Below are 17,874 nucleotides of genomic sequence, written 5' to 3' on the forward strand. Positions count from 1 at the left end.
GGGGAAGAACGAGCTTGTGTACATGTGTCTGTGAAGGATAGATGATGAAAGAGGGGAAGACTTAAGAGGTGGGAGCAAGTCTGTGTGTGTGTGATCGAGAGAGAGAGAAAGAGAGAGAGAGAGGGAGGGAGGAGAGAAGAGGAGAGGAGAAAGATCTTGCAGAGTAGGCAACAGTTGTAGTGAGCAGCAGCAGGGCCTCGTCAGTAGCGTCTGGAATGCGTTGTGCCGTGGGAAAGAGGATGCTGCTGTGCCTGGACTGCGCTCGGACTCTCTGAGTCCATATGTCCAGCTCTCCCCATGGCTTTAGGATGAAGATCTCCAGTGAGTACACACCCGCTACCACTTACCTCTTCGTTTATCTCCTCCATTTCTACAGCAAAAGAAAAAGAAGTAAACATTATTTCCTTAATCTCACATCTCCATAGATGGGCATCCTTAGAAATACTGATTTGCTGGCCTGGTGCTCTTGACATTGTTTGAGTATTTGCTTTGTGATTGAGTTATACAGTGCTGCTGTTGTGTATTGAGGTTGGCTATCGTTGATCTGTTGGTCAGTGGGTGATGTGGGGTTTCTGGAGGCTTTTATTATTGTCTGAATTCCTGTTGCAAGTTTGTAATTCTGCTCTCTTGGGACCAACACATTTAAATACTCTTTACATTCCATACCGGAATGTTCTTTTCTGTAAGTTACATAAAAGTTGGTGTTTGAATGGGGCGGAAGGTGTCACCTTTTGGATCTTTTTTAGCGTACCGCCACTGGTATTCCGTGACATTGTCCCCATGGCAGTACTCTGTTTCTTGGCTATTGTCCGCGGGTGCCCAGTTATCCTGCGTGCGACTCCAGTGAAACCTCTGTCCCCATGGGCTGTTTAGTGACCCCCCCCACCCCCCACCCCACACCTGGCACCGTGTCTACAGTGTCTTTCAACTCCGAGATTCCCAGAGAGAGAAGGAGAGAAAGAGAGAGAGAAAGAGAGAGAGAGAGAAAAAAAAGGGGGGATGAAAAAAAAGGAAACTGTACAGAATGTCTCCATATTGTGTTACGCGGAATGCCGAGTACAGTGGAATTCCCAGGTCGTGTTTCCTGTTGTGCTACTGTAGCGCAGGTCCCACCTGGTAGTGGAGGGGGGGTGAGGAAAGCTGGTCAGGTCTTCACTGTCTGTGCCCCGACACAATGCCCGTCCTCTCAGACAGCCCACAGGAGTGCCAGGGCTGGGTGAGCCAGGGGAGCATCCGTTACCTCAGACTGACCTCTCCCACTGGACTCCTATAGAACTGCCCTTTCCCCTCCTCCTCCTCCTGCCAGTTGTTATTGAAGTTCTCCACTGTGTTGGGAAGTCAACAATCAGCATTGGGCTATTAGAGAACTTTGATATGTGTTTGTTTGCCACGGTGAATGAGGTCGTGATGGCAACCCGGCTGACGCGGGCTGTCGGGGTGGAGGGCAGATGAGGTTTCTTGCGAGAGACCGCTTACCTGTCACCACAGCTGCCAGCTGAATGGGGACATGATTGTCATGTCACAAGTGATGAATGGCAGTGAATAGGAGAGAGCCAGCGTGAGACCGGACCACACTGTACTGTACTGCCTGTTCTGGTGCTCTGATAGGCTGCGGTTTTGGCGTGACTTTCATTCATGTTGACTGTCCCTCTCTGTAGAGTAGAGCGTAGCGTGTGTGTGTGTGTGTGTGTGTGTGTGTGTGTGTGTGTGTGTGTGTTGGTGGGGGGTTGGGGGTGTTAGGGGAGGGGGGTGATGATGTGGGAGTGCCTTTGTGTCCCTCATTTAAACTTCACGCTCTCTCCGATTTCATTCATTTCACCTGGTGTAACATCCACACATCCACATCTTCTTTCGAGGAATACAGTTGGAGAGAAGGATAGAGTTGAACTAAAGTTCGGTTGTACTCAGTGAGAACACCAGTGAGATTCTTTTTTTCTTAAAAGGTGAGTTAAAGTAAACCAGTCATGGTGACATCTTCTGTTGTCATTTAGGTGATGTGTTCTTGCTCATCTATACAGAAGCGGGCATTAAAGATTGTTAATGAATGCCTTAGCTCATTAATGTTTCTTCTACTTTTGTTTGGACATGGCTTTCCTTAGACTTTGACTCTGGGTCCTGTGGAAAGATAGGTATACATCCACCTTAGAGCAATTTGTGGAAGAACATTCAGACTAGAACATTATTTTTAATAGACAATCGGTAGGTTGTTGGCATCTGTGTACCGTGTGAATAAGTCTTTGGTTTAGACGATATGCCTGGCAGTCAGTTTTTTACTGACACCTTTTACTGTTCCCTGTTGACCATAGCTTCAGCCTAAATTCCATTTCCTGTCTTGTCCCTGAAATCATTGGGGGGGGGGGGGGGGGGAGTTTGGAGCTGGTAAAGGTCATGCCTGGAAGACCGGGAGGTCAGCTGTGTGACCCAAGTCAAAGACAGAGGTCAGCTGCAGCTGTGATCTTTAATTGGCCAGCTGTGAGGGAGACTTCAAGCCTTCACACATTTACTTTCAAGATGTCCAAGCCGTCTTGATAATATCAGTCTGATTGACATTTCCAGAGAAATCTGTTGTGATACATCTTAACATATGCATTTATGATATAACCCTAGGAAAAGTACACTACTCTCATCTAGTCATATGCATTTATGAAAAAGTGCAGTACCGGTATACACATTGCATTACTTATCACACCACATCAACATAGGTGTAGATAGATATAGTGAAAACCAAACTGAACTCCTGTGCCAATGAACATTATTGTCTGTATGAATTGTTTTTAACTCCTGCCAATTACATTTTGTAAATGTTACGTAAGGGTTATTAGAGTTTATATTAAACTCTAGAGTTTACTTTAAACTTCAGTTTATAAGTATGAATCCAACTTTATTCCACAGGGATTCATATAATGTTCTGATGTTTTGACATGTCCAAAGCATTATTAAACCCCCCAAAACGTACTGTTTACACACCATGGGCTCAGAGGGAAAAACAGTTTGGGATGTGCGGGGGCACGTATTGAATCTCCCCCTGCACGCGAGGACCGTGTGTTCCCCAGCTATTATCAGTCTTTGAGGCTTACGGATAGATCGCCAAGGATATAGGAGGCTTTACGTCCAGGTTCTCATCATGACCAATGGGCCGGTCTGCTTGTAAGAGTTCTTTGGAGGGGGAATAGAAGCACAGTAAAGGAAAAAAGACCCACTTACATAACACTGTGTCTACAGCTTCCCCCCCTCCCCAAACACTAAAGCATATTCTCAAATGGAGAGGATGACAAGCCTCCTGAGGAGGGACAGGCTTTGCCAGCGATGTTCTCTCTGAGCTGGGCTGTGTTGATAAAGCCCTGGAGTGAAGTATTTACTTGGCCAAAATATGTCCCCGCTGCTCTGGTGGGAAAGTCGTTGCTGGTAGAGTAAGGTCTGTGGGATCTCTCTGAGCAGACAGAGGAGGACATTCAAAATGTGTTTTTGTTTTATGTGTGTGTGTGTGTGTCTGTGTGTGTGTGTGTGTGAGAGAGAGAGAGAGAGAGAGAGAGAGAGAGAGAGAGAGAGAGAGAGAGAGAGTGTCTGTTCTACTGTGTACTGTGTTAGCAGGGTGTTTTTGACGATACCCTGCACTGTGCATTTCGAGTCATATCATCCAGTTTAAGCAGGAGTTGTTACTCTTACTCACATATGTTTTTTTGACGAATGAGGTTCTAAATGTCCTCTGACCTTTCTGTCCATCTAAATGCCCTCTGACCTTTCTGTTTTGCAGAGATTGAAGCAAAAGAAGCCTGTGATTGGCTCCGGGCAGCAGGATTCCCGCAGTACGCCCAGCTCTTTGAAGGTAATGCCAAGATACCCACGACCAGTTTGCCAGCCACAGCACTGATATCACGCCCAGCAGTAGTCCACACGCCAGCCTAGGAGGTTATTTCCGTACGACTTTGTGGTGGTCGGAGTTTCAGGAACATCAAACAGTGGATTGATGTAAAGAAAACTGTGGGTTTACTGTAATGCCTGTTCTTGGCATGGGCTTGGACGGGTGACTCAAGTGGTTGGAGAGATTGGCATATCCACCTACACTGTGAAAACGTTATCTCGGAATATTCAGAGTTGCCAGTGAGGGATTTTGTTGGAACAATTACACATACAGGATGAACAGTTTAGATTTTATTCACAGCATCATTGACAAAGGGTTCTCTGGCCCTCAACACCGCACCCTAAAGACGCTCATGTTATCCCTACATCTACCGTATGTAAAGATGCTGTATGTTTAACTGTAAGATTTTCCCAGGTTTTTTTTCCCCGGGTCAGTTCAGCATAGCTCCTTGTATAACTCACATAACGCTGCAGAACGGAGAGTATTGGCTTGAGAGCCTCGGTCTGGACAGTTCCAGGTTTAGAGTAACTGCAAAAACATGTCCTCCACTAAAAAGATTGAGGTCATGGGAGAAAAACACTGCATCGTTGTTGCTGACAAGAACAGACTCTCCCACAGAAAAGGGCTTGACAGTTCTCTGGCCAGCTGCGGAGTAGTAGGTGTGAGGGTATCGTGAATTTCCCTTCAGCCGGCCGGAGAGGTATTTAGATGAGAGAGAAACCCTCTCTCAGCAGCTTTCTCTCTTTTGATAAGCCCATTGGACGGTTGCCGTTGCCCAGGAAAACATTACTCTTTTCTTTCATTTGGTCCCTGTTTTACAAATGTGCGCATGTGGAATTCCCCCTGCCAAATGTAAGCAATGGCTTCAGTATAGGTTAGAGTTTCCACAAGTTCCAGACATCATGCACCTATAATTTGTCACTCTTGACATCTTCAGAGCTATAGGAACTGACTGTCTTTGCCACATGTTTGAACCATTTTTGCGGGGATGTTGCTCAATGCTTTGCTGCTCCAGGGACAGATTGATGCAAACCAGGCTTTGTTGGGGTCTGTATTTTCACTTAGAGGCAAGAGGGGGGGGGGACCCCTCTGAAATGGCGCACTGCTCCACTACCGAAGCTAATTGCCCCATACAAATGCAGAGGAATGCTAGTTTTTCAGCCTGGTCTGGATTTAGTCACCAAGCCGTGTTACATAAGAGCAGGAGCCATTCTCCTGGCAAGACGTAATGGCTGCTTCAGCCCGCACAGGCCTGAGTTCAGCTTGCTTCGGGGGGCAAACTCTGTCTCTGCTCATTAACATCTACCCGGCCGAAAACAAGCTGGACGCTTCCCTGGCCTTGACTATCGCTCTGGAAAGAATGTGTTATTTAGGGTATCTCAAAAGCCAGGCAATGCACCCCCCCCCGCCCATCACCCCCCTTGCTTTTTTGGACATTAAGGGCTCGGACCATTGAGCAGTGAAAATAGCGGGGAGGGCATTAACAAAAACGCAATCCCTGTGCGCTCTTGTTTATCATGAATGTGATCTTTTGAGATGCTAGGGGGATATGCTTAAGGAATGCTGTTGCTAACCTGTAGGTTTCTTTTTTCAGATTCTCAGTTTCCCATTGACATCTCTCCTGTGAAGAAAGACCACGATTTTCTAGACAAAGACCTGGTGGAGCCCCTCTGTCGGTAAGGATTCTAGAGCATAATGTAAACCAATACTATAACATGTCTGCTTTGCTTTGTCTTTAGCCTGGCTAGCGCCACCACTTCTCAATGAGACGTGGTCTGGGAACCAAACGTTCATTTTCTCGTATTTGAAAAAAATGCCCAGATCCGTTTATTGGGTGCCACGGATGTCTATCAAATGCGTCTGTGCATAGCTCATCATCGTCTTGCTTTCCCCCCTGTTCTGTGATTGGTTCCCTATCTCAGGTGAAAATTTGCTCCATGGTCTCCAGGCTGCCTTAGCAGCGTGAATGGGAACACCCAGGCTACTTTGTCTTAGCAATTCTATACTTTTGTTTAGAATAAACTTTTGTTTAGAATAGTGAATTGAGTTCAGGTTATTTGAATTGGTATCATGTTATGTTGTGTTGTGTCATTTAAGAAGTGTATCAAAATAGTATCAAATTTTATACATTGAGTATATCGGGTTATCCAGTTGTTTACTCTTTCGTGAATCTGTATGTTCTCTGCCTAGTGTATCAGATGTGAAGATTGAGTGTAGCTTATAGTCAGGTGAAAGGTGACTCCAGACAGTACTTATGACTTGGGCCCAGGGGATAAAGGCTCTCTGCCATTTGAGTGGCAGTGGTGGTGATCTCCGCAGATAAACAACATGAATTACACTTATCCCCGCTAGTGTGCCTGAGTAGACCTTCATAAATGTCACTGAATTATCGGATTAGCGTAGCTGAAATACAACAGACTGGCTTAGGTAGACTGCTAGACCTTTCTCTTTTGTCAGACGTAGCACGCCACGCCATGCCTTTGTTCATTTGAGGGTTTCTGACCTTTCGCTGCATATTGTTACACATGTAGACATAATTAAGCTCATTGAAAGCCCTGTTGTTGTATTTCTTATGTTATTATGACTGGAGGGGAGAGAGCTGACGTATCGTCTGAAGTGGTTTATATTTCTAAATATACGGACTTTTTTTTTCTATTCCACTGTCAGCCAAATGGTGTGTGTGTGTGTGTGTGTGTGTGTTCTCCCCGCCCTATACCCCAGCTTGAGTTTGAGTAAACACACGAAAATTAAGATGAAACCAGCACAGTCACCATGGTCGCCATGGAGACTGCCTGTTTGGAAAAGAATGGGGGGGGGGGGGGTATGAGTGTTGGTTAGGGCTCTGTGGGGAAGGGGGTTACTGTTGCTTTACACAACTCAGTATACTGTGACTCCCAACACTCCCCTCCTGAAGAAGCAACTCCTCTAAATTCTAGGCTCGTTCTCTGGTGCTGCAGTGGCAGAGACTGCGGCGTTCGTCCCGTCCTGCAGCAGGACTTCTCACAGTGCCTGAATGGCGATTCACCTGAACCCACAGTAGCCACCGTCTCCTTAGCACCGCTAACTGGTGTCATGTGCTGGATCCTAATGATGATTCTCTGGGTGTGACTCAACCCTTATACCCCCCCCCCATCCCCCCCAACTCTCAACTGCTGCTAGTTTTGGTGCTGTACAAATTCACATCAATATCCTGCTCAGATGAAACCCATCACAAGCACTACATTTTGTCATTTATGGCTGGACGTTGGAGCGTACAGTAGGCATTTATATACATATACACATGCTCCACTGGAATCAATCCCATGACGTTACCAGGGGTTAATTGCATGTTCTCTACCTTGAGCTTACCCGACTCCCAGATGTTTTTGTCATGAAGGAAGACGTCAGAGCAGCGGTTCAAACTAGTGGCTCCTAATCCGGCTCTGTAGGGATGACAGTACTGCTCGTCTAGTCCATCTGCTATTGCTAAGACACACCTGAGTGATCTTATAATTAAAACGGCTAATTATAATGACTAATCATATATGTACTGTACACATCATCAAGATGAGGTGACTTCTTCAAAACAATCAATTTAGCTGAGCAGAGGAGTGGAAAATTTGCCGTGTGTTGGTCCCCTTGGAGCAAGATTGGCAAAAAAGTTCAACCAGCCAGCTTACAGTTTACAAATGAGGGCTTGCCATTCAGTCTCCCTGCTGAAATCCAGGGCTTAAAACCCCCTTGGTGATCTCGCCCACATCTGAGGGCAGCTGTCGTCACAAGGTTTTGACATCAGCCTCCAGAGTGGGTCTGTGTGGCCATTAAAAGAAAAAGGCGTCCATTATCACACCACCAAACAATGACGTCTGGCTCTCTCCCCATCGCATGCGAGCAGCCGCAGGATAGAGAGAGGGGGCGGATTTCGTCATCTTTTCCCTCCGCCCGACGGCCGTCGGTCTGCAGCTCGGCGTCTTTAAAAGGCACGCCATTTTCTGCTTTTTAATGGCGGCCTCGGTGCCAGAGCCTCCAAGCCGGCCTCCAATCTCCTGGCTGAGTGGGGCCATAAACCCAAGACTCGCCTCGCGTGCCTCCCTCTCTGTCTCTGCTCTTTTTTTCACTGTTTACTGGAAATGCTGTAAAGCCCATTGTTGCTGTAAGAACTTTCATGAGGGTTTTAATTGGAGCTAACGCTAAATTGGCTAAGCAAAATGAAAGGGTGGGCCAGCTACAGGGTGTTGGGTCAGAGGCCCCATTAGGCCATGCTCACCTATGTTTTGTTTTTTGCATGTTCAAGGGTAGGTTCCAAAAACTCTGAACTTGCCTGAGAAATGTCAATATTATGGCCTCTGTTATCAGGGCCCACATATCGATCCAGCGACTTTCCTGCCATACAGACCTCAGCTCTACAGACTCCCAGCAAGCCAGTGCTCACAAGCCTCCCCCAATTAGACACGAGGTCCAATGAGAAACTCCAGATCTGTCAATTAGCCTCCTTAACCTCATCAGCTCTTGAGCAGAGCTGAGTCGGTGGAAAGAGATAGTCCTTTGCCAGTCCACCGCACCACGTTGCTAAATCAGGTTACCGCTCGCTCTCTGCTCCTCGGGGAACGTGGGGATCTTCCTTTTGTAACTCGGTAAAAGGAGCCTGTGAGGTGGATGCAAATGCGAAGTGTCTCGGGGCAAAGCTGGTTTCTCATCATCCGTGTGTCTGTGCTTTCTCACCCTCCAGGCGACTCAACACATTAAACAAGTGCGCATCTATGAAACTCGACGTGAACCTACCGAAGAAGAAAGTAAGTCAAGCGTGTTTACTTTTTCTTTCAGCTGTATGTTCCCCTTTATCATTTGTTGATGTGCTGTATCTGTGTGGTAATGGCAGAAACATGCACATTATGTAATGTGCAATCTAATATAATAAATATAATATTATATAATATATTTACATCTAATATGTATAGTAAAATTGAATGTGTACAATCTAATTTAAGATATTAAACATAACTCTCACAGGAATCAGTACTGTTGTGGCATTTTTTGTTTTCTTTAGCTTTTAAACAAATTGAAAAAGTGACATTCAATATTATTGACATGTTCTGTGGACTCTATGGCTGGGATTTGCTCTACTTCAGAAAGATAAATCCCCCCTTTATCCCAATAACCTAGATTGCCAGATATGGAGTAGAGTCCTCCTTTGTTGTGTCCAAATTGATTCATCTTGCCCATTCTATGAAATGTTGTCTGGTGGCCTTTCTATAGAAGAGCTTTTGGGATACATTGTTTCCTTTACCCTTGTGTAGTTGTTTGGTCTGAACTTGATCTTGAAGGTTATATCACACCTGTTATGTCACCACACTAGAAAATACCTTTTACAAGCTAAGCGTAATATTAGTTGACTCTCCATGTCCCCAGGGTACTCAGGGCCTTTGTTGCGAAACCGTGTAAATGTAATAAAAGCTTGAAAATACAACTCACCATTACATAAATTGTGCTGCTCTGGGTCTGGGCCGATGTGGCTGAAGGGAAACCACTTTGTGGAAATATCCCCCTGAAAAGCCCATTACAAATGACACTCAGCAGATTGAACATTCTTCATGTAACCCTGCCATAATGGGCCAGGGATATTGCTTCTGCAGTGTGTAATTCAATGTAAATTTAATCTGAAAAGCTTTTATGAATTGATGAATGTGTCTGAGAAGAGTCTCCCGTTCTGGCGTATCACATTTTCCTGGGCCTGTGGTTTATCAGTTTGCGAGTCCCGAGTGTTTGTGCAAAGTTGACGTGTATTTGGTGTCGGCGGCTGATTTAAATGCTAATGGTGTTGTTTTTCCCCCCAGTGCGAGGACTCTGATGAGGACGACCTGGTGGCCATCAGCGACAAATGGACATTTGAGTATAGCAGCCGTCGTTGGTCCAGACTGCAGGACATCGACTGTCTGCTGGGTCCAGGTGAGAGCCCGCGGGGCGGCGGTGGGCCTGGTGAGCTGGGCCTGGCCCTGCGCACCACCACCAGCAGCGAGAGCGTGTTGACGGACCTCAGCGAGCCCGAGGTGTCGTCAGTGCACAGTGAGAGCAGTGGCCACAGCGGTCACCACCACCACAGACGGGGCACGCATAGCGGCGCCGAGGACTCGGACAGCTCGCGGCGCACGTGCTCGGACTCGGCCGCTATCATGCCGGACCCCACGTCGCTGGCGCTCCCGCACGGCATGGCCCTACCGGCCGACGCTGGCCAGGGCTACGGCTCCCTGCCGGGCAAAGGGGGCAAGCGAGCGAGGGTGAAGGACTTCGTACGGCGTATGGAAAACCTACGGTCACGTGGGGGCAACTCCGGCAGGGGCCGCAGGCCTCCGATAATCAGCGGCCCAGTTTTACAGCAGGAGCCAAAGACACTACGAACACTGAAGTGTGTGGAGATAGTGAACGGGGACGCGGGCAGGGGTCCGGATTTGGCCCCCCGCATCCCGATTCTGACGATCGTCCCGTGCCCGTCCAGCAGCGAGGGCAGCAGCAGCCAGTCCAGCGGCAGCGCGGTGAGCACGCCCAGCATGAAGGAGCGGCGGCCCCATCGACATGGCGACGACAGTGGCGGCGGCGGCCGGGCGGTGCCGGACGGCAGGCGGAGTGGCATGTACCTGGAGGACGCCGTGGACGCTCTGGTGGGGCACAACCGCCGCAACGAGTTCCGCTCCTACGAGGACCTGGTGGTGCACATCCCCAAGGACCACAAGCCGGGCACCTTTCCCAAGGCGCTCTCCATCGAGAGCCTCTCGCCCACCACCACCACCACCACTACCACCTCGAGCCTCCACAACGTGGCTGGCGGCGACTGGCACTCCCTGGGCAGGGCCAGCCCGGAGGTGCTCCCACCACAGCGGCTACCCAGCCTCCGGGAGTCGCGGCCCGCCACCCAGTGCTGCACACGCGGGAGCCGCATCAGCGTGTACGACAACGTGCCCGGCTCGCACCTGTACGCCAGTACGGGCGACCTCATGGACATGGAGAAGGAGGAGGACCTGTTCCCGCACCTGGACGATATCCTGCAGCACGTCAGCGGACTCCAGCAGATCGTCGACCACTGGACCAAAAATGTGTTGCCCGGCGGGGAAGTGGTGGGCGATCGCGACAGATGTCAGGGAGAGGACAGAGAGGGGGCCGAGGGCGAGGGTGAGGATAAGACACCGGACCTGCAGTCCTCCAGCCAGATCACGCTGGACTTTGAGGCCAACTCGGTGCTGGAGGGGCAGACGACGCCCAGCGACGGAGACCGCGACGGCGTGTCCCTGAATGAGACGGAATCCGGGGGCATGAGGGAGCGGAGAGACTCTGGGGTCGGGGCATCGCTCACGAGACCTAACCGGTGAGAATCACTACAAATGATTCCGTGTGTAAACCTCAGCTAGACTGTACCCAGGTGGACCACTTAAAAGACTGTTAGTGCCAGATGGCTCGATAAGTGCATCAATACAGAGTGAAGGGATCAATAGAATCCAGTGTGTTTTAATTAAGACTGATACATTAAGCATGAGCAAAACAAATCCCTCCAGTGAATGTTACTGTATCACTGATTAACAGCTGTTAAAGTACACCCTGACATGCTGACCATTTATCCGAACCTTTTATCCACCTCCCTTTAGGCTACGATGGCCCAGCTTTCAGATATCCAATCGCCTGAGCCATTCGATGGCCTCCCTGCAGATCACCAACCAATCAGGAGGCCAGATGTGTCTGCTGCAGAAGTTCTCTCTCCTGCGGCTGACAGCCATCATGGAGAAGTACTCCCTGTCAAACAAGCATGGCTGGACCTGGTAAGAAGCACAAACTAACCGTTTAGATTGAACATGTACTTCTGAATGCAATTCCAGTACAATACAATACTCGTGTATAAACAAATGCCTACCAGTGAGACCACTATTTATACATATGATTATGAGTGATATTTTGAGGTATATGTTAATATTACACATACACACACACACATACATATATATATATATATATATATATATATATATATATATATATATATATATGTATATAAAAATCCTGCTCTTAGTGGCAATTGCACCATAGTCCATTTGTGGGTGGTGTAATGTCTCATTAGTGGACTGATCTGATGTGTTTTTGTCTCTCAGGTCAGTGCCAAAGTTCATGAAGAGGATGAAGGTTCCCGACTACAAGGACAAGAATGTGTTTGGGGTGCCTCTGATTGTGCATGTGCAAAGGACCGGTCAGCCACTGCCCCTCAGCCTTCAGCAGGCCCTGCGCTACCTCAGGAGCCAGTGTCTGGACCAGGTCAGTCCCACATTCAGCCTGAACCTGTGGCTAAATGTTCTAGAATTTGTATCAGATTCTAGAACAGTTTGCCTGCCTACAGCCACAATATATCTATGGCCTACAGCTACCTCAGGGCCGACTGTCTCAACCAGGTGACCAATCTGTCCTGTGTCTTTTCATAATGGCCACTAATGGCCAGGCAAGTCTGTCTTAGAGTATAGCTTACTTATCTTTTTCATAATCCTTGGCAGTTTATTGATATTGAAGGTTTAATATGTGAGCGATTGCAGGCATTTAAAGAAATGTAGCGTTGATTTTGATGTGCTGTGTGTTTCCAGGTGGGTTTGTTCCGTAAGTCGGGGGTGAAGTCTCGCATTCAGGCGCTGAGGCAGATGAACGAGAACTCCCCGGATGATGTGAACTATGAGGACCAGTCTGCCTATGACGTAGCGGACATGGTCAAACAGTTCTTCAGAGACCTTCCTGAGCCACTGCTCACAAGCAAACTTGGAGAGACTTTCCTCCATATCTACCAATGTAAGAAAACATAAGACCTCATCTAGCCAACACAGTTATTTGGCTTCGAATTATTGATTCTCTTATACTCATGATCCCCCTTTCCTCCTCTTCTCTCTCTCTCTATCTCTCTCTCTCTATCTGTCATTTTCTGCTTCTCCCTCGCTCTCTGTAGATGTGCCCAAAGACCAGCGCTTGCAGGCGGTGCAAGCGGCCATCATGCTCATGTCGGACGAGAACCGTGAGGTGCTACAGACGCTGCTCTGCTTCCTGAGTGATGTCACTTCCTCAGTGGAGGAGAACCAAATGACCCCCATGAACATCGCCGTGTGCTTGGCCCCTTCGCTCTTCCACCTCAACATCCTGAAGAAAGACAATCTATCGCCCAGGTATGTTAAGCTCTCTCTCTCTCTCTCCTCTCTCTCTCTCTCTCTCTCTCTTTCTGTCTCACACACACACACACACACACACACACACATAGGGAACAAACAAATACAGAAATACACCACAAAACAATGAACAAAAGCAATATGCATGTACATGCCAAAACACGCACGCATGCACGCACGCACGCACGCACGCACGCACGCACACACACACACACACACACACACACACACACACACAAATGCTACTGTGTCAAGCAGGTAGGATTTTAAAGCTTCATTTCAAAGCAAAACCACAGAATTTCCCAGTGACATCCTTACCACTCTTATCTACCATCTGAAGGGGAAAGAAAATGAAAGAAAAATCACTTTAGCAGGTAACTCAGTAAACAGCCTGGCCTTTGCATCTGATAAGGACTCATGTATCATGAGCTCCCCCAGTAAAAAAAAAAGAAGCCAAATAAACACACGCTCAGACAGACACCAGAAGGACTGGCTCAGAAGTTCCCGAGGGGGGGGGGGGGGGGGGGGGGGGGGGACAGAATGTTTTTTCTCTCCCAGTTACTTTTAACAAGGTCCTCTTCTGTGAAGGTACTCTTTAAAAACCTAGCCTTTTATGGGATCATGCTGTGTACAAACAAACTAACCTCTATACTTATCCAATTAAACCCCCGGCCCCCATACTTCAAGGAGAACGGTTTAGGAGCGTAAAAGAGAGAGAAAAGAAAGAGAGAAACATGGAGTGATGGACTCAATCAGATAGATAGAGAGAGAGACAGAGAGAGAGAGAGGGAGAGAGAGAGGGGGAGAGAGAGAGAGAGAGAGAGAGAGAGAGAGAGAGAGAGAGAGAGATGTAGGTGTGAGAAATCTCACAAAAATTAAAGTCCCTCTCTGCTAAGAATTCCTGTCCTGATAAGAAACTCCAGTATAAAGCCCCTTCCTCTTGTTTCCCCCTCAGGGCCATGCAAAAGAAGTACTCCACTGGACGCCCGGACCAGAAGGACCTGAATGAGAACCTGGCGGCCACTCAAGGCCTGGCTCACATGATCATGGAGTGCAACCGGCTCTTTGAGGTAAGGCACAGAGACAGGGAGAGAAGGCAAAATTAAGGGACCCTACATCTGGACAGTGTTTCTACTTACGGAAAGTGTTGTTTGATAAATTCTTTGGCAAGAGAAAGAGTCCATCAATTTAGGTTGCGCTCTGCCTCACTCAGTTAAAAATAACTTTGGGCCAGGCTTGCTATTGCTGCTTCATCGTGCAATAGCTTTGTCACCCTGCAGCACTCATATAGACTTTACATGTGTCTGTGTGTGTGTGTGTACAGATTCCCCATGAGATGGTGACACAGTCTCGCAACTCATACGTGGAGGCAGACCTGCACGCTCCCACCATGGAGGAGATGTTCAAGTCCCTGGAGGAGGACGACGGCTCCTACCAGACCCACATGGAGCTCCGACTGCAGGGCCTCCTGAAGGAGACGCGCGAGAAGGCCAAGGGCTGGGTCTCCTGCTCCAGCGCAGACAACACCGAGCTCCACTACAAGAAGGTCAGTGTGGAGACGGCCTGCGGACTGCTGGGTAGATAGATACACACAGAGGAAGAGGTAGAAAAGTGAGGATGGGAGGGAGGGAAAGAGGGAGAGGGGGGAACATGACTGAATGACGGAGAGGGTGTTTGTTGGTTTGGGTGTTGGTGAGAGAAAACATTACTGGAGATTTATTGCCATCACTCTATTTGTCTTTTGACTGTTATTGCTTTGGCAGCACCAAGATATCCTACCGTCCCAAGAAGGATGTGTTTATATAGAGCTTGGAATGTCAGACTGACTCATAAGTTTTAAATCATGACACTTGAATCACCTCCTGTCTTAGTAAAGCAAACATCAGCGTACCGTAACCATAGACCTTTGTATGTGTGTGTGTGTGTGTGTGTGTGTGTGTGTGTGTGTGTGTGTGTGGTGTTAGGTGGAGGATGGGAACCCTCTGCGACAGTGGCGTGTGTCCGTGGAGGTGGAGGCCCCTCCGTCGGTGGTGCTGAACCGCGTGCTGCGAGAGCGCCACCTGTGGGACGTGGACCTGCTCCAGTGGAAGATCCGCGAGACGCTGGACAAGCAGACCGAGGTCTACCAGTATGTCCTCAACCGCATGCCCCCGCACCCCAGCAGAGACTTTGTGGTGCTCAGGTGAGACAAGAGGAGGCAAAGAAATGAAACGTCATGGTCCAGGCTCACTATAAAGCCTCTAAAATACAGCTAGTGCTAGTCACTATAATGGAGACCATTCATTGATATGCCACATTCAGCATGCAGCACATTTCATGAAGAGTTATCCCATTTTTTTGTTGAAGATTACAGATCATAAAATGGTCCCATTTTCAAAAGTAGCTCTTTTAGTGGTACCTAATACACAAAAAGACAAGTACTACTTTGTACACGTATACAACAAAAATCTTAGTTTGTAAGTAAGAAGCTGACTTTTTACTTTTTAAATTCCTGTTCTTCATAGGTCCTGGAGGACTGACCTGCCCAAAGGCACGTGTTCTCTAGTGTCTGTCTCTGTGGAGCACGAGGACTGCCCCATGTTAGGAATGGTGCGAGCCGTGGTGCTCGAGTCCAATTACCTGCTAGAGCCTTGTGGGTCGGGCAAGTCCAGGCTCACGCATATCTGCAGAGTGGACCTCAAGTACGTAGATCATAACCTTCTGTCCCTATGTTCACCTTTTCACACCTCCAATATTCACAGTGTTTGGATTTGAATGTACAGTACATAAAATCATTTGTGAACAGCTTTTCATTATCAGAAGTTTTACATCGAAAATGTATGATGCAATGAAAATGAAAGATACTGTTATTTATTGGAGTTTATTTGATAGAGACAGATACAGTATACATAGACAAACTAAAAACAGCTATCTGATGTACAGTATCATAGTGTGTATAGCTAATGCCGTGCCAGCTCATCAGAGAGTACCTCCTCTTCTAGCACTACAAACAACTAGACATGCCAAATCTAAGACTTACCACCTGACTAGAACTGACATTTGAGTCTATGGAAGTAGTACTTATTGCTGGACGAACTTATCCTTGTCGCACTGTACCTTGATTGTTTTCCTTTTTTGTAAGTCGCTTTGGTTACGAAGTGTCAGCAAAATGTAATGTAATGCTAATTTACAAGGGCTATAATGATACTTACTTGTTAGACCATTGTTTCTGTTTCTGGACATTAGAATGTGCTGACCTCTCCTGTGTGCTTTTGCAGAGGGAGGACTCCGGAGTGGTACAACAAGGCTTTCGGGCACCTGTGTGCCGCTGAGGCCGCCCGCATCCGCAACTCCTTCCAACCAATCAGCGCAGACGGCCCCGAGACCAAGATCTAGATTGTCCCAGCACAACACATGAAACCATAAACTCCAATATTTTGAATTTAGACGTCCTCGATGAATGAATGCATACAGGAAGGCTGTTGCACAGTTCAGATACCTAAATGCTCTTAGAAACCCATATGGGCCCATTTTGAGCCTGTAGTTTCATGCTTGCACAGTGATAAAAAAGTGAGACGTCACAGTCTCTCTGGTGCTGGACACTACATTATATCCACAAAGGAGCCTCAACATCCTGCCAATGTCTCTCTACGTCAGTGGTACTGCATGATGTTCACTCTGTTGTTGTTCAATATATTATTATATAATATGTAATTATTTGATCTATAATAATAATAATATGTAATGTAATAATTTCTGAAATGTTGCTCTTATACAATGTATAGGACATTTAAAAGCTCTTAAAAGCTTCTGGGAAGCGAGTGTATGTTATTCATATTAAAGACAAAACTATATAATATGTCAGAGTATACGGTGTTTGTGCACATGCCTGTGTATATATATATATACTGTATATCTCTGTGTGTATATCTACATACATTCTGTACAAGATGTATATATTGTAGATATATACCCGTGAATATGTAGATTGTTTTCTTATGAATATGTAGATATATTTTCCCATGTATTGACTATGTATTGATATCTCTTTTTTGCATTGATATCATCCTGACTTGTATGGTACAAAGCATTACTGATTTGTAAGCTGGTTTTACTTTAAATATTGTTGGAATGTTATTTTATTTTATTGTAAACCCATGATGTTTAAAGATTGAAAGGAAAATGACATGGGTTTAGCTTTTGCCAAACCTGATTTTGTAGTACTGGGCTACGTTTAAGAAATGAGGTGGAAAGTGTGTTTTTTAATTAAACTATTAAAAACTGCAGTAAATGATTGACTGATTATGATAGATGTTGGATTCATTTACACATTGCACAGCATTGGAGAGGAACACAAACATGTCATAAACAAATTGGCATTCATTTCTCCTCCATCAAAAAGTCTGAACCAAATAATAGTAATTACTGTAATAATTCATTAACTATAATGATACATTAAAATGGAGTAACTTTACTACAAAAGCATATGTATGTTAGTTAGTGTGTGCATCACACAGAAATGTGAAGACTGCAGTACTGTCTTTGATAAGTGTAACTTTATACTGACCACTCAAAACCCTTGTTTGAACACAGAATCATAGGTGTATCTGCATCAATGGCCTTTGAGCACAAAGCAGAACTTTCATATCCAATCGAAAACTTACAGGGAGGCTACACTGGGTCCACAACAGAAGCGCTCCCTACTTGGCGTAAAAATATTTTTAGAAGACAGGTTTAAACTATTTTGAATGTGCACGCCACTATCAACGTCTGGTGTAGCCAGTTCCATTGATTATGAAAGCTGATTGCAGCAGACGCTATGCGAACGGAATGCTTCAGTTACGTGCCTGTAGCTTCCCTGTCACAAGAGGACAA

The 17,874-nt window shown here is 46.7% G+C and overlaps 1 protein-coding gene across 4 annotated transcripts in view; it reads left to right on the forward strand.

Annotated features, from left to right (window-relative positions):
* Nucleotides 1-17,302, forward strand: part of LOC121683849 (stAR-related lipid transfer protein 13-like) — an 84,663-nt gene extending 67,361 nt beyond the window's left edge. For 3 of the 4 annotated variants that reach the window (XM_042063690.1, XM_042063692.1, XM_042063691.1), the window contains 13 exons: nucleotides 3,755-3,826; nucleotides 5,457-5,538; nucleotides 8,571-8,634; nucleotides 9,676-11,198; nucleotides 11,476-11,646; nucleotides 11,974-12,133; nucleotides 12,454-12,652; nucleotides 12,807-13,020; nucleotides 13,976-14,090; nucleotides 14,345-14,566; nucleotides 14,985-15,202; nucleotides 15,525-15,701; nucleotides 16,278-17,302. In XM_042063690.1, coding sequence (XP_041919624.1) covers nucleotides 3,755-3,826; nucleotides 5,457-5,538; nucleotides 8,571-8,634; nucleotides 9,676-11,198; nucleotides 11,476-11,646; nucleotides 11,974-12,133; nucleotides 12,454-12,652; nucleotides 12,807-13,020; nucleotides 13,976-14,090; nucleotides 14,345-14,566; nucleotides 14,985-15,202; nucleotides 15,525-15,701; nucleotides 16,278-16,395 — 3,335 coding nt within the window. In that variant the 3' untranslated portion in view covers nucleotides 16,396-17,302. Of the gene's footprint in view, nucleotides 1-51; nucleotides 322-3,754; nucleotides 3,827-5,456; nucleotides 5,539-8,570; nucleotides 8,635-9,675; nucleotides 11,199-11,475; nucleotides 11,647-11,973; nucleotides 12,134-12,453; nucleotides 12,653-12,806; nucleotides 13,021-13,975; nucleotides 14,091-14,344; nucleotides 14,567-14,984; nucleotides 15,203-15,524; nucleotides 15,702-16,277 lie in introns of those variants that run through there. The other variant, XM_042063693.1, reaches the window with a different exon arrangement.
* The last annotated feature ends 572 nt before the right edge of the window (nucleotides 17,303-17,874 follow it).

This window comes from Alosa sapidissima, chromosome 15, assembly GCF_018492685.1.
Source record: "Alosa sapidissima isolate fAloSap1 chromosome 15, fAloSap1.pri, whole genome shotgun sequence".
Taxonomy (NCBI): domain Eukaryota; kingdom Metazoa; phylum Chordata; class Actinopteri; order Clupeiformes; family Clupeidae; genus Alosa; species Alosa sapidissima.